This window comes from Carcharhinus amblyrhynchos, chromosome 3 (assembly GCF_965287045.1).
Source record: "Carcharhinus amblyrhynchos chromosome 3, sCarAmb.v2.hapA, whole genome shotgun sequence".
Taxonomy (NCBI): domain Eukaryota; kingdom Metazoa; phylum Chordata; class Chondrichthyes; order Carcharhiniformes; family Carcharhinidae; genus Carcharhinus; species Carcharhinus amblyrhynchos.
The window spans coordinates 84,612,804-84,630,142 of NC_137326.1; the positions used below are offsets into that span (position 1 = coordinate 84,612,804).

Consider the following 17,339-nt stretch of genomic DNA (forward strand, 5'->3'; position numbering starts at 1 on the left):
AATCATAATCTCTCCACAGTGCAGAAGGAGGCTATTTGGCTCATCGAGTCTGTGCCAAACCTTTTGACAGGGCATTTAACCGAGTACCACCCCTCCTCCTCCACATGTTGGGACACTAATGGGCAATTTAGCATGGCCAATCCACCTAACCTTTACATCTTTGGGCTGTAGGAGGAAAGCAGAGTACCCGGAGGAAATCCACACAAACACGAGGAGAATGTGCAAACTCCCCACAGACAGACATCAAAGACCAGAATTAAACCTGGGTCCCTGGTGCTATGAGACAGCAGTGCTAATCACTGTGCCACCGTGCCACCCTGAAGTGAAACCACTTTACCCCTTTGAAGAAACTAAAGCTGTCAATCAGGCTTAGAGTCTTCAAACTATCAAAATAATTTTGAAATGAATGTGAGTTCACTGTGTAATCTGGAAATTGTCGAGGAAGTATTGCCAATTTATTGGTTTGGAGAAGATTACTTTTCAGAAATCAAAGTGCGCAGTACGTTTGTTTTCTTATTGCAAATAATTGATCTGTTTGTAGCCAAAACAACCAAAAGCAATTGCAGGTTTCCAGTGGACACTGAGCCAAGTTCCTGATGCTCTGTATGGCACTGTAATTGATTATTTCCATTTGTTTTTATTATCAAAACTACTTAATGTTGTAGGCTAAGAGCAGAATTTTATTCCCAACAGGTTCTGAGGCAGGGGTTTGCCTCCTGGTTCCCACCCACCTCTGATTTGATTACGATTTTATGCTTGGGGTGTGAAACCCACACTTGACCAAATTAAGGTCCTGAGGACATTTTCCCACTTGGCCTAAATTATCTGGCCGGCAGGCAGATGGCAACTTGGGGAGAGACATAAAAATGGAGCTAGCTCTTTGTTGGACAGGAAGGGGTTGGGGGGGCAGGGGTTTTGCCTCCATCCAAAGCCCCCTTCTTATAAGGCTCGGTGACATACAGGCCACCATTCCTCTTTTACCCAGGCCCTTGCCAATGCGCGCACACACGTGCACACACACACACCCCCCCCCCCCCCCCCCCCCAAAAAAAATCCAGAAGAGCTGTGTCCAGCAGTAATATCATTGCCATTCACACATTCACTTCTGAAGTGCAGCTACGTATTGAATTTGAGTACTGGGCATCAAGTCCTATGTAGTTTCCTAATCTCAGTGCTAAGCTTGGTCAGTACAGGAAGAAATGTAATTATTACCATGCATTGCCCTCACTGCAGGTAGCCCTTTTAATACTTTCATAAGGGTTTGAGATTCCCAGCAGATGAAGATGAACATGGACAGAAACCCTCACTTTCACAGCAACCATTATACTCTCTCAATATTCCACATCAGATAGCTGCAATATTCTGAGATGAAATAGGGCATTGAGCCAATGGCTGTTCTCATCGTAAGGACGTGGCAGATGCTTGGGTCAGGATCCTGACTGTAACTTTTCTGGCAAAGTTTACAACTGCTCTTTTGGGCCATGCTACTTAATTTTTACAGGCATGGACTTTAATAGTTTGTGTAGTTGTGTACATTTCTATAGCATTAAGTAGTCCAGATTAACAGCTGTAATAATTCTTAAATGTGAAAGGTCTCTGGGAATAGAGTATTGAAGAGCTTTTGGCGGTGGGGGGGGTCAAATAATTTGAGTATTAAGTCATTCAGTGCCACTTCAGGATTTCTTCATTATAAGAGGCTGTGGATGTGATTTATTTTCTTAAGAAATCTTTAATTCCTTGTTTGGATGAAGTTCCTAGACAATAGGGTCTTCCCAGCCCTCATCCAAATGATGTGGGTTCTGTGGAAATTTGGATGGAAGGTGTTGGCAAACTATTTGGCACTGCAGCCTGTATCCCAATGCAGATACTTTCAGCAGGGGTCTCTGGACAGTAATTGAAAGTGGCAGCTTAGTTTTACTTCCCCTATTCCTAATCCTGCCTAACCTGTTGGTGGCAATTGAAGTCCATTTCTGATGTCCTCAGTAAGGGCTAACTATACACACCAAGGATCAAATGTTTCCTGCATTGCATGGCTCAGTTATTCACTAGTAAAAGCAATTCCGCCATCAGGAGAGTATTGTGATAATTATATGAATCCTATGTATGGAGACCAATTTCTATATAGTACATATTTTTGCCCTAAATAGGATATATAGTAATGAATAGGGATAAACGAACCATTATTGTTTGGATTGTGATAGTTCAATTGTTAAAATTCTCAAGCTGTCCCAGTGTGGTGTGTACAGTGAGAATTAAAATTACTGTAGCTCTGAAATTTTGCTACTTGAATATCTTGCAGTGTACTTTTTCAATTTCCTTTTAGTTCACGTAAATGGTAACTCTTCGGTTCATGTTAGTTTTGACAAAAGAGAGGATTTTAATGTATTGAGATTTTTGGCTCAGTTTAAGTAGATTGCTAATTAGAGGCCAGCATTCCAAATTGAACATCTGTTTACTTTTCAAAAAAAATATATACTAACAGAATGTGGAACTTGAAACTATTGTTTCAGAAAGCTAAACATTTGATGTAGGACTTTTAACTTATGCATGCCCCAAGCAGTTCTGAATTATTCAATCTAGTGTGTCTCAGGGTGTATCCTCAATGCTGTAATACTTTTGCAGCCCATCCAAATCTCAAGTTTTCCATTTTAGATGCAGTAGAAAAAAATGTAATATTCAATTGGGGAGTATGATAGGATGATGGCGGAATTGGCAAATGTAGATTGGGGGCGCAGATTGGTTGGTAGGACGGCTAAGGAACAGTGAAGGATTTTTAAGGAGATCTTTTTCGGTACTGAACAAAAATATATTCCGATGGTAAAGAAGGACTGTAGGAGAAGGGATAACCAGCCGTGGTTATCGAAGGAAATAAAGGAGAGTATTAAATTAAAAGCTGATGCGTTCAGAGTGGCTAAAAATTGTGGGTGATTAGAAGATTGGGAAAGATTTAAAAAATCAACAAAGAATGACTAAGAAGGTGATAAAGAAAGGAAAGATAGAGTATGAAGCTAAACTTGCACTAAATATAAAAAAATGACACTAAGAGCTTTTACAAATATATAAAGAAGAAGAGACTGGCTAGAGTGAATGTTGGACCCTTGGAGGATGAGAGGGGGGATTTAACGGTGGGTGATGACGAAATGGCTGAGGCTTTAAATAAGTTTTTTGCCTCAGTCTTCACGGAGGAGGACACGAATAGTTTGCCGGATATTAAAGATAGAAGGATGGTAGAAGATGAGGGCCTAAATGCTATTACTGTCACTAGAGAGGTAGTGCTTGATAGACTAATGGGACTGAAGGTGTACAAGTCCCCAGGACCGGATGGAATGCATCCCAGGGTTCTGAAAGAAATGGCAGAGGTGATAGTGGATGCCTTAGTAATTGTTTATCAAAATTCGCTGGACTCCGGGGAAGTGCCGGAAGATTGGAAAACCGCTAATGTTACGCCGCTGATTAAAAAAGGTAACAGACAAAAGGCAGGGAATTATAGGCCAGTTATCCGTCATCAAAGAAGAAATAGCGAGGCACCTAGAAAAGAATGGTTTGATCGAGCAGACGCAGCACGGATTCGTTAAGGGGAAGTCGTGTTTGACGAATTTATTGGATTTCTATGAGGATGTGACTAGTGTGGTAGACAGAGGGAAACCGGTGGATGTGGTGTTTTTAGATTTCCAAAAGGCGTTTGATAAGATGCCTCACAAAAGGTTGCTGCAGAAGGTTAGGGTGCACAGAGTTGGGGGTAAGGTGTTAGCGTGGATAGAGGATTGGCTGCCTAATAGGAAGCAAAGAGTTGGTATCAATGGGTTGGCGGTTGGTGACTAGTGGAGTGCCGCAGGGATCGGTGCTGGGGCCTCAGCTATTTACCATTTATATTGATGATCTGGAGGAGGGGGCTGAGTGTAGGGTGACGAAGTTTGCTGATGACACAAAGATGAGTGGAAAAGTAAATTGTGTGGACGGTGTGGAAAGATTCAGAGAGATCTGGATAGGCTGAGCGAGTGGGTGAGGACCTGGCAGATGGAGTATAATGTTAGCAAATGTGAGGTTATCCACTTTGGCAGAAATAATAGTAGGAGGGATTATTATTTAAAAGGCGAAAAGCTGCAGCATGCTACGGTGCAGAGGGACCCAGGGGTCCTTGTGCATGAGTCGCAAAAACTCAGTCTGCAGGTGCGGCAGGTGATCAAGAAGGCGAATGGGATGCTGGCCTTTATAGCGAGGGGGATAGAATATAAAAGTAGGGAGGTCTTGCTGCAACTGTACAGGGTGCTGGTGAGGCCGCAGCTGGAGTAGTGTGTGCAGTTTTGGTTGCCGCACTTGCGGAAGGATATATTGGCCTTGGAGGGAGTGCAGAGGAGGTTCACTAGGCTGATACCGGAGATGAGGGGGTTGAAGAGGGACTAAATCGACTGGGTCTGTACTCATTGGAGTTTAGTAGGATGAGGGGGGGATCTTATAGAGACATGTAAGATAATGAAGGGGATGGATAGGGTAGGGGTAGAGAGATTCTTCCTGCTTAGAAAGGATAGCAGGACTAGAGGACACAGCCTCAAGATAAGGGGGGGGTCAGTTTAGATCAGAGTTGAGGAGGAACTTCTTCACTCAAAGGTTGGTGAATCTCTGGAATTCTCTGCCTGTTGAAGTGGTGGAGGCTACCTCGCTAAATATATTTAAGTCACGGGTAGATAGGTTTCTGATAGACAGGGGAATTAAGGGTTATGGGGAGAAAGCGGGAAAGAGGAACTTCACTTCAGATCAGCCATGATCTTATTGAATGGCGGGGCAGGCTCGAGGGGCTAGATGGCCTACTCCTTGTATTTCTTATGTTCTTATGATTTCAAACATAATCTGCATTGGAGAATTCGATATTTAAATCTGAAACATGATTCCAATGTTGTTTAGGACATAGAACATAGAACACTACAGCACAAACAGGCCCTTCGGCCCACGAGTTGCGCCGATCACATCAACTCCTATCTATAACCCCCAATCCCATAAAACCCCATATACTCACCCAGAAGTCTTTTAAAAGACCCCAGCGAGTTCGCCTCCACCACCACTGACGGCAGCCGATTCCATTCACTCACCACCCTCTGAGTGAAAAACTTATCCCTAGCATCACTTCTGTACTTTCCTCCCCGCACCTTAAACCTGTGTCCTCTCGTAGCGACCATTTCAACCCGGGGAAATAGCCTCTGAGAATCCACCCTATCTATTCCTCTCAACATTTTATAAACCTCTATCAGGTCGCCTCTCAACCTACGTCTCTCCAGGGAAAAGAGACCCAGTTCCCTCAACCTAACTTCATAAGGCATGCCTCCCAGTCCAGGCAACATCCTTGTAAATCTCCTCTGTACCCTTTCAATAGCTTCTACGTCTTTCCTATAGTGAGGCGACCAGAACTGCGCACAGTACTCCAAATGAGGCCTGACAAGGGTCTTATAAAGTTGCAGCATTACTCCTAAACTCAATCCCTCGATTTATGAAGGCCAGTACACCATACGCCTTCTTGACCACATCTTCCACCTGCGAGGCCGATTTAAGAGTCCTGTGGACCCGGACCCCAAGATCCTTCTGCTCCTCAACACTACCAAGACTCCTGCCCTTGATAGTGTACTCATTCATCCCGTTGGTTCTGCCAAAATGGACGACTACGCATTTATCCGCGTTGAAGTCCATCTGCCACTTCTCCGCCCAGTCCTGAGAAGTTTATAAAATAACAGTTTTGACCAATGATAAACTGTGGAAAAAGTGATGATAAAAGTGAAGAAAAATTGTCACTTTTTTTAGAAAAAATGCTGTTGAAGATTATAAACAGCTGAAGCAGCTAAATTCTGCTATTACAAGCATGCACATGTTTTAGATGCTATTTTGACGGGAGGGACCAGGTTAGGCCTTTCACCTTCTGTTTTGTTATAGTTACTTGGTTGTTCTTTATGATGACTAAGTGGAAAAGTTGAAGTCGTTATATATAATCTAACAAATCAGAAGATCAAAAAATCAAATTGCTCTCCTGAGATTAGCTTTGTTTTGTTGCTATAGCAGCAGACTGGTGAGCAGGTTAAATGTTTTGTCTGTTGTTTTTGTGAAAAGCTTTTATGTAATTGATGCAATTTTTTTCCTCTGAACATAGTGTGAAGCTAGATCAGAGTTATACTATTGGCTTTGCATAACACCAGCAGAAGTTGGTATTAATGTATGACCTATTAAATAAAATTACATGAAGACAGCCTAGTAGATATGCTCAAGTGTTGGATTCCTAACTAGAGCCCTGAGTATTAATAGCAATTTCTGTAAAATGGATTCATCGACATTTCCTAAGAATGTTTAGACAGTCTCAACTAGATTGAATGAAGGGGTGTAAAAGAAGGGAGATCCTTTCTTGCATTGTTTTGAATAGGTTAACTATGACAATTAGTTGGTCTATTATTTATTTTTTAAAAGTACCCCTGCTAATTTTCATCTCAAAGACATTGACTTTTCTCCTAGGTGCCATTTTCTCTCCGTACGTTGCCTAAATGGCTGTTATTTGTATTTAAGCCTTGTTGAAGGTGATGCCATCCTCATTTGTACGTAGTGTGCTACACAGAGTCACTTCTAGGTTTCTATTCTCATTATCTAAAGCAAAAGTGACAATTTTTCTGCGTCTTCTGAGATTGGCTGATGAGGAATGCTTTTGATCCGTATGGCTCAGATAGTTGTTTGAAGAACTTGTTGAACCATTCGAAAATTTTGTTCAGCTTCTAGAAATTATGTACATGTCGCAACTTGTCTTCCAGACTGAGGGGAATGATGCAGACCCAGAAGGTAACTTATATATGTACGTAAACCATTGAGAACTAACTTGTGTGAACGACCAATGTCCAAATACCATTAGTACTTAAAATTGTTGAAGCAAAGGTGAGATAAGTTCAGAAATAATTGTCAGGTGACACCAAGTTTATTTGAAAAACTTATAAATTAGAGAAGGAGCTGAGAGACTATGCACACTGCTGCTTGGAACACTGGAAATATAAAAATTTGGCAGAAAAATGGTTTCAGACATTCACAGATTAAACAACAAATTGTACACGCCTTTTGGAAATGTCGAAGTTGTTGAGGTTCGGGCATGAATGAAATTTGATTATTTTAATCTAGATACCCTTCATGCACCCAGAAATGAAAAGACCCGAGAAGGTCAAGCAAAACAGTTATTAACCTGGAAAACCTAATATACAAACACCACTTTGGAAACATTTATTAATTCTTTTATATCGGGCATGAAGGTTAACCAAAAATTTTTTTAAACAAAGTTATTAATGTCAAAAGTATCAATAAATGCCATGCTTGGCAATAGGTGACTATGGAGAGTAAGGTATATTGCAGAAAATACCAATCTATGTGGAGGTTTGCTTGAAAACATGGTTTAATGCTTGTGTAAAAATTGGGACAACAGTCACAAGGGATTAGGTGTGCCAAGCAATTGACCATGTTTTTTTAAGCAAAATAGAACTTACACCAGATATTGGAATCTGACACAAAAACAGAAAATGCTCGAAAATCTCATCAGGCCTGACAGATCTGTGGGGAGAGTTTGAATGACTCTTCATCAGAGCTAAAGATACCTGTTTACACTGTTGTGGGGAGGAGGGGTAGAGAAGTAGGGGCTAGATAGAGGGCTAGGGACAGATGGCAAATACTAAGAGGGAAATAGGAGGCAATGAAAATAACCAGGGTGAAAGAGACAAATTGAGATCCTGTCTGAGAGAAGAGCAACACTTCTTCAGGGTGAGCATTCCTGAAAGAGAAGTAGCAGTGAATTAAAGCAAATTTCTGCAGATGCTAGAATCTGAAACAAAACGAGAAAATGCTGGAAAATCTCAGCAGGTCAGACAGCATCTGTAGAGACAGAACAGAGCCAACACTTCGAGTGAGTGATGCTTTTTAACAGGTTGTTGCAGATGATCCTCTAGGTGCTCCAGTTTCCTCCCATGGTCCAAAGATGTGCAGGTTAGGTGGATTGGCCATGCTAAATTGCCCTTTAATGTTTGCAGGATAAATACATGGGGTTATGAGAATAGGATCTGGGTGAGTTTGTGGTTGGTGCAGACTCGATGGGCTGAATGGCCTCCTTCTGCACTGTAGGATTCTATGATTCTATGAATCCATGAGCCATGTAGCTTTGGAAATAGCTCTTTAGATGTCATACAAGGCAGTGTGTCAGACTACCTGACAGCCAAACACATTAAAGCAAGGAAATGGATTAGTTCAGTAAGTGTAATAATAGAATTGGCAGTAGGATTATTGGGGAAAGAGGATAGCACAGGATCAATTTTTACTCTGTCTCTTCAATTCTACTTCAAGCAAAGTTTTACCTGCGATCATTGAATCTTTTGGTTTTGTGTCTATAAAATCAATTGGTCCTGGACCACACGATACTGAGATTAATCTGAATCTAGCACCATTATGCACAAATTTGTATGTCATTTTTTTATCAAACGAGGCTGCAATCTGATGATTAATATGATATAGGAATATCAGTGTACTACAGCATGAATTTTTGATTCCTGAGCTAACTGTGGTTTTAATATTTCTCTATGTTGAAAATGATCACAAATAGACACTATTCAATTTGTAATCTTGGACATGCTGTAAGTGGAATGCTATGTGTCTCAGGGCCAGTGTTGCATAGTGATGTAAACTGAAGAAACATGGGCAACCACTTGTGTATGTCTGGCCTTGATAGCAAAACCTTGGAATTCATGATTTTTTTTAAGCATGTATTCACACACTTTGTTTTCCTTTTCAAGAATAAGGGGAGGTGGTGGAAGGATTCCTGCGCTGGTTATCAACTCTTTAATGAGCAACTTTCTTTTGAACAGGTCCCTGATCCATCTTCAATAGGGAGATAAACAAATTCTTCATCAATTATGTCTTCCAGACAGATGGGGTGAAGTACAGCTGTTTGATCATCAGATTAATCATGCAGGCCTAGTTTCCCAATGACGGTTTGTTTGTTTTCAAAGAGACAGCTGGTAAAGATGGGAGGTAATGAGAATGGGTAAGATAGATGACTGAAGGAAAGGAGAATCAAGGGATATGCAAATAGGAACGACAAAGAGTTTTAGGGCTCATATGCAGTGCCTACCCTATACAGACCTTAATTCAAGAAAAGCGCAAATGCCATTAATCTTCTGTACCTCGACAATTTATACGATAAAACGTTTAATGTATTCAACAGTCCCGAGTTGTTTCACAAGAGTATTATAAAACAAATACAACACCAAACCATGTAAAGAGATGTTAGAGCAGATGATCCCCTATACTTGATCAAATAGGGAAGTGGAGAGCTGTATGCAGAGAATTCCAGAGTTTAGTACCTTGGCAACTGAAGGCACAGTCACCACTGGCGGACCAACTAAAATTGTGCACTTTGTCTGCTTGTCAGGCTGGAGGAGATTACAGAGATAAGAACATCAGGACCTTTAAAATAGAAATGATGTCAGGAGTTAACATAGGTCAGCAGGCAGAGTAGATAGGGGAATGGGACTTGGTGCCAGTTAAGGCTGAGGAGCAGGGTTTTGGATTACCTCAAGTTTACGGAGTGTAATATGGGAGGCCAACCAGGAGTACAATAAAATAGTCAAGTCTGGAGGTGGCAAAGGTATGAATGAGAATTTGAACAACAGATGAGCTGAGACGGGGGTGAAATTGGCCATTGATACAGAGATGAAAATAGACAGTCCTATTGATGGCATGAATGAAGTTGGAAGCTCATTTCGGGGTCACAGAAACACCAGGCTGGTTTCATATCAGTGTTAGGAGAGAGATTGAGTTCATAGTTATGGAACACAGTTGGGATGGGGACCAAAAACAACAACTTCACTTTTTCCAGTTGAATTTTAACCATTGGCAGCTGTGCCTTTAGTTGTGGAGGCCCCAAGCTTCAGAATATCCTTCCTACACCTCTTTGACACTCTACCTCACTTTTGTTCCATAAGAAATTCCTTCATACTCACCTGCTTGGAAAAGCTTTATGTCATCTGATTTAATATCTCCTTATGTAACTTGGTGCTCTACTTTGTTTGATAATGCTCTTGCGAATAGTCTTGAGACATTTTCCTACATTAAAGGTACTGTATAAATATAAGCTGTTGATGTAGAAAATATTGTATCGAATGCAGTTCGCGTCATCAACATGTCTCCATGCCTTCCTTCATGCCCATTTAGGCGAGAGCTTCATTGAAGTGGAAACTTGATGCTGGGCACACTCTTCCAGCTGTCAGGAAAAAGAGCTACACTAGCATATGACCAGTAACTAACAAAAAGACTTCAGACCGTTTGCCTTTCCCACATATTTGTATTGTGGAAGCTGAGCTAGCTTTGCTCCCTTGCTCCATAATTAAGAAGGCTAGAGGAAGGAAGAGGATAAACAGGAAGAATGGAAAGCAGTCCACAAGGAAAAATAGATGCAGAGTAACAGTAAATGAATCTGTTCCTCCAATCCCAGTAATCTTACTCCTCTTGATCCCATTCTTGTACACTCACTACGCTGAGTGGATAGTTGAGTTTATTATTGAAATCGTAATCCAAGACATCTAGTAGATTTTATTACTAATAATAGGGGTGAATGTGCAGGAGTTAAGGCATAGGTACAAAAGACAATCTCAGCCCATTAAATTCATTCTCTCTGATGGATCTCATGTTTTCAGGCCCCGTCTATCAACCCTCCAGCTCAAATAATTTTCATCTGTATTTTCTCTTTCCTTCATCACTGTCTTACTTGTATTTTCATTTTTGTCTCAGCAATGTAATGTTTCTCTTTTTTTGATTATGCAATTTTCTGTGCCCCTTTAATTAACTGTCCAAATATTTAGAAATGTGGGATAGTTTTCTGACCTTCAGAAGTGAATTATGTTCCACTGAAGGGAGCAACCATTATGTGGAAGGAAATTAGGAACAAAATTCTTCGTCTTGCAAGTTTAAAGGATTTTGTTTTTGAGACTAGCAAGGAGGACTATAGCTGGTTGCTAGGAGATGGAGCCTTCAGCAGCTAACACTTTTTTATGTTAGCTCAAATTTCAGCGTGTTGGCAAATGGAGCTGTGTTAAAATTGAGAATTAGATTAGCATTGATGACATATATCTATTTCCTGTTTCATTCAGTAAAGATGTTGTGAAACATCTTGATCATTTTATTGTGAGCTGCACCAGTTACTGGTTTGTTGCTACAACATAATCAATCTTTAAATAACTATGACATCAATTATTTGTGACACATAATAGAACTGATAATCAAAGACTATAGTGAACGTATTTGTTAAAAATGAAAAAAAGAGCTTTCAAAGCTGGTTATTCGAAACCATGAAGCTGCTAAGGTAGATTTTCCTCTTCCACATCACAATTGAATGGTGAACTTAAAATGAATAGACGGAAAGATCTAACCAGCTTGTGTCTGATTTTGCAGTAAGAGTTCACACCTCAGCTTTAAAGGGGCAAATCTGCTCTGCTGTTAAACCAGATGGCTACATTTTAAGGTGAACAGCATTTTCAATTCTGAGGATTCTGATTTTCCAGAAGAGTTAGAATTTTAAAGCTATGTAAAATGAGGATTTGATCTTTTATCATTCCCTTAATCAGTATTGGCAAACAGAGACAAAGCATCTCCACGGTATGAATTCATCAGCAGGCTTCTATCGGATTGGCACTGATCCAATATTTCTGCTTGTATCCACTTGTATGGCTACTAAGGAGAGTATTTACATGTAGGTAGCACCTCTCAGGACTGCAGGATCAACCCAAAAAGCTTTAAGCCAATTAGTTTGTTTTGATGTGTAGTCACTATTATTTTGTAATCACTTGTAAAAAAAAACTAGGTCCCATAAACAATAATGTGATAAATGACTGGTGAATCTGCTTTGCTAATGGTCATTTGAGAAATAAAATTTGGACAGAACACTGACAGAACTACTCTACACTTACTTTGCGTAGCGCAATAGGATCTGAAATACGTCATCCAAAAGTCAGTCCCTCTATAGGTGTAACATGTTCTCAGTGGTGCACTGAAGTGTCAGCCCAGATTAAGTGTTCGAGTGTTGGGTCCAATTAATCAACTCTACCTCTGAGACAGAGATTCTAAAGTAAAGTTGATGCAGGACTGGACTTTTAAAATTATACCCATCTTAATTAGCTTGTTATGAAAATTAGTTAACTGTTTTGTGGGTCTTGAAAAAGATCATTTGTAAGTTGCAGAGTGAAATCCCACACTGTCGATGGCCAACTGCTACTGTATTGAGCACCTGCCATTCATTTACTGCTGAGAGCAGATTCTGGCCTCAGTTCTTCATCTTGAGGGCACTGATTTTGTTTCAATCAGATCAATGGTGCTATGGTTCCTCATGCAGCTGGCTATACTTCATGTGCATTTTGATCATGACAAACTATTTGACTATGCTATGTAGCAGAACCAAGTCTGATGTTCCTATGCATGCACTATTCAGGGGGCTTGCAGGGTAATGAGCAACAACACTGGCCTTTTTTTTAAAGAAACAATCTTCTTCCACATGTTCTCTTTTACTCCTCTCCTAAGTTTAGGAACATAACAGCAAATTACTATGATTGGTCTCTCCCAACAAGGTGAAATTCCAGCTCAAACCAGGATCTTTGCTGACCTGCATAATAACTTATGGCAGCAATGCATTTAGCACAGCTGATCTGATCTAATGATAGCAAATTTGAAAAATGATTTATGGTATGGTAACTAGCATTGTGCAATAAAACAGTTTGTTCAATGTTAAGCAATTATAAATGTACTAAACAATTAGAAATGTGAACACTTCTGGTTCTCCAGGAGAGATTTTTGAAGCAGTCACCCCTATTTGCAAGGAAATGGTTACAATCACAGTTGAATGCAACTAATTTATTTCAGATATTGTTTTGTATCTTCCTGTTTGCACAAAGTACAGTTGATATGTGCAATGCAATAATATTTTCTCTCTTTAAGGAATTGGAAAAGTGAAACGGAAACCAAGTATTCGTGATACTGCATCCAATGCAGATGTGGATGGTTATCCTGACAATGGAGAACGCCTGTATGATTTGAATGCTCCAGCTTACGTCAAATTTAACTACACAGCGGAGAGAGATGATGAGCTTACATTGGTTAAAGGAACAAAAGTTACTGTCATGGAAAAATGCAGCGATGGATGGTGGAGGGGTAGTTATAATGGACAAACTGGTTGGTTCCCTTCAAATTACGTTATGGAAGAACCTGAGGGAACCACAATGGAATCTGGTGTGGGCTCATTAACAGAAAGACTAGCAGTTGTGATCAATGCACACAATGCCAAAGTACTCCATGTTGTGCAAGCTCTATACCCATTCAGTTCTTCAAATGAAGAGGAGCTTAATTTTGAGAAGGGTGAAGTGATGGATGTTGTTGAGAAACCAGAAAATGATCCAGAATGGTGGAAATGTAGGAAAGCTGATGGGCAAGTGGGTCTGGTACCCAAAAACTATGTGCATGTTGTGCAGACGTCACCACCAGTCATTAGCGTTGGTCCAACACCACCTCGATGTGACTACATAGGTGCAGCAACCACTGGCAGGTTTGCTGGTAGTCCATGGTATTATGGAAAGATTACAAGGCATCAAGGAGAAATGGCTCTGAATGAAAGGGGCGCTGATGGAGACTTCATAATTCGAGATAGTGAATCATCTGTAAGTAATATATCAGTAATATATCAAGTTCAGATTCTTCCATTTTCAACTAGCTTTTTACAGTATTCCAGCACTATATTTTACACGAGGTATAAATGTAACTTTAATGCATGAAATCCTTTAATTTTCTGATTTGTGATTAATGGCTGAGTGCAGTGAGACTTTGTTTTTGCACAAATTCCTTGGCACCTTCTGGGCAAATGCTTTTGGTGAAGTTAATTTTGGAAAGCATCAGTTTTGGCTCACCCTTGTCTGTTGTACCTGAACTTATTAGCATTCTACCATAAGTGAATGTAACATTAATATATAAAGCTGATCTTAAAACTTTGCTAGTAGAAAAATACTACAACCCTCTGTTTTATTCCCCCTCACTCAACTTGGATTATGCACACAGTATCTTGTTCTTTTCTTGTGAATTTAATCATGGCATCAAAAATATTTGCTGATCATAATCTTTAGAATTTGGATGAGAAATGTAGTCTTTTCTATGCAAGTTGGGTGACCACCTATGGGGCTAGAAATATGAAAGTTACTGTAATTCTTCCTATTGTCCAGTGATACTCCATGATATGCAGGCATGACGTGAAACAAGATTGGAGTCAGAACTTGGTGTGCATTTTTGTAAAGAAACCTAATCAGCCTTTATTTTCTTTCACAGCCTAATGACTTCTCGGTTTCCTTGAAGGCCCAAAATAAAAACAAACACTTCAAGGTACAGTTGAAACAAGGCCTCTACTGCATTGGACAGCGCAAGTTTGACAGCATGGAAGATTTAGTGGAACATTACAAAAAGGCTCCAATTTTCACGAGCGAACAGGGAGAGAAATTGTTCTTGGTTAAACCTTTATCTTAATGTTGAAGGGAAAAATCCACTGAAATGGACTGTTCTTGCAGGGAAAAAGAAGCAATGGAGGCAAGGGAAATCATGTTTTGTTTTCAAACTTACTGGCAATAATGACCTAAAACAACAAATTCATTTATAATTTTTCAATTTTAAAACTACAGTTGTGTCCCATTTGCATCGTACTTCTGTTTAATTTTGAATAAATCTCTTGTATGTAAAATATTTTGTGCCTTGCTTCTGTTGAGCTGCTCATTGTGAACACACTGCCTACAGTTACCTTTTACCACCGATTCCTTCTACACTTTCGTCAATATCTTGAATCTTTTTATATTTCACTTGCTATATATATATTATATATATGTATTTCACTTATTATGTCTTACTACAGATCTTTAATTATCTCTGTGCTTTAGAACCTTGTTGACTAGCTCGTAATGTGTGAGATGTGAGATTTTATGTATTGTGCATTTGGAATGTTCATTTGACTTTTCTCAATTTGTTCAGTTATACACAAGGAATATCAATCATCTGTGATTTAATTTGGTTTGAATTATTTTGGGAGAGGGTGCAAATTGCATCAGGCTACATGCTCTCGTATGTCATGAAATGTGGACATCCCAGATTTCGCCTTAAAATCTTTCAGCCCAAAGGCTGTGCATAATTGCTGTAATGCTTATATATAACATTACAGTTTAATCACACTTTGGTAGGTCCTACATTGGGCTTTTACTCTAGTAATACCCTCAAAATATTTTTTGGCTGCATTTAACTCTTCGATTGATTACAACATAACTGCTTTGAATTGGTTTTTCATGGTTGATTACAGATTCCGCTTCACAGTTTGCTTTGATAGTGGCTCATATTTAGGGGTGCATCATGTATTGTGTTGTTTTTATCTTGCAATATAGTTGTAAAGAATATCATCATTTAACAGATATTCTACAATCACTGATTATATCAGAAGCAATTTTTCTGAGTTTTTTTCAAGAAGCTCCAATTATGTGCCCAGAATTTTGGGCTGCATAATTGTTGACCTGGCGTAAATAATGCATCTTTGCTCCTATAATACTGTGTAAGCCACTGACTCACTGTAACGTACATCCTGAATGGTGCAGTGAAACTTTTTTCTTTTATTGTTGGCAAAGAGGGGCAAGAGAAACAAGGTAGTCAGTTACTCAGACATGAATGTGACGACACATAATTTGTGTACTACAGAAATCATTTTAGAGTATCAATAGAAAATCTGTGTCTGAGTTATCAGAATTTTGAATGATATTATTTATCTTTTAATTTATACTTAAAGTCCATCCCATGGTTATCAGATTCATTCAAAACGATGGTGTGTATTTTTACTGTTTTTAAGATATCAATTGTACCAGGAATTATAACAGAGGGTCAAGGAAAAAAATGTTGTACTTTGTCTTGTGTAACTTAAAGACCAGAGATCAGAAACTTGTTGGAAGTAGAGATTTAAAGAATCCTATATGGCAGCAATCTGCTGACACTAATTTCCTATCCTGCTCTGTGTTTTTATTTGGTATCAGCAATGTGAAGGGTGAACGATGTGTAATAAGAGTTGTTGGAGCATATTTTTATATATTGAATTTTAGATGACATGACGGTTTCTGAACTCTGGTCTTTTGATGTTTAATATTGTTGTAAACCTATAGAAAAAGTTGTTGAGTATAAAGTGGCGTTTGGAAAGGTATACTCAAAGCCATTCATGTATTGTTTCTAATCCAATTTTTGTTTTTGAAATTGCTTAACCATATGTGTACATCCTTTTTGCAAATTCAAGGGTAACTGTTAAAGTATAAAATACTGTGAAGTCAAAGTATGTTTTGCTGCTTTTAATGCAGCAGATGTCTTACATGCTTTTAGAAACTCATAATTTCCTAGTATGGTTGTGTTTAATTATTGCAAAACTCAATAAAGTTTGTAAATCATCTTGTCCTAATTTTATCTTATTGCTTTTCTGAGAAGCTTATTTTTCTGAACTTAAAGAAGATGTTTTTGTTCTGCCATTTTATTAATATCGTATTGTTGCAGGGTAAGAAGGCACGTTTCAGAGTTGTTCTGTGGAATGCTGAGCGAAAGTATAGTTCCAGCTTGTCTAAAGGCGAGAGTTGAAAATGTGAAATGAGTCATTTCAGTGTAACAAGGAGCAAAGACAGGTGACTTTTTTTGTAACCTGGTGTCACATCCTTACTACAGTTCTTAGTACAAGCGTGACCCAGGTATGATTTGCCTTCAGAAGAGTTTGGAACAGTAGTTTACTTGATGGTTTGCTATTGCATGCTGAGTTGGTTATGAAATGATAGATGAAAGGTGATTTACATGTGGGATGGATGGTTGTTTTATGCAGGTACCAAACATTAACAAGCAGAGGCGATGAGAAAAGGGAAATAAAAGGGACAAAGAGACAGTACAGAATAGATTAGCAGTTAACTTAAGGCTAAATCCAAAGTTCTTCTATATGGCGTGATTCTCCCGAATGCAGCCTGTGTTGCCGCCATCAGGAAAATTGGTGTGATTCCCGCTGACAAGGCTAACAAGGCCTGATTCAATGTGACTCACGCTGTTCCTGACTCCCCGACACACGATTTGCTGAAGTTGGGAATCAGCTGTTCACCTTTGACAGTCATTGCAAGCACAATGATCTGCATCACAGTTCCTTGACCAACCTGGACTGCATACTGGATGTTGTGGAGAAAAGAGGGCCATCCCATACCCTAGAGTTGGCAAAAGACCTCTACCAATGTCATCAGCCCAACCTGGGACAGGGTGACAGAGGCTAT

The 17,339-nt window shown here is 39.5% G+C and overlaps 1 protein-coding gene across 2 annotated transcripts in view; it reads left to right on the plus strand.

Moving 5' to 3' along the window:
• LOC145340904 (SH2/SH3 adapter protein NCK1-like) overlaps positions 1 to 16,492 on the plus strand; it is a 214,994-nt gene extending 198,502 nt beyond the window's left edge. For both annotated transcript variants that reach the window (XM_080185456.1, XM_080185457.1), the window contains 2 exons: positions 12,982 to 13,697; positions 14,356 to 16,492. In XM_080185456.1, coding sequence (XP_080041582.1) covers positions 12,982 to 13,697; positions 14,356 to 14,550 — 911 coding nt within the window. In that variant the 3' untranslated portion in view covers positions 14,551 to 16,492. The remainder of the gene's footprint in view (positions 1 to 12,981; positions 13,698 to 14,355) is intronic.
• The last annotated feature ends 847 nt before the right edge of the window (positions 16,493 to 17,339 follow it).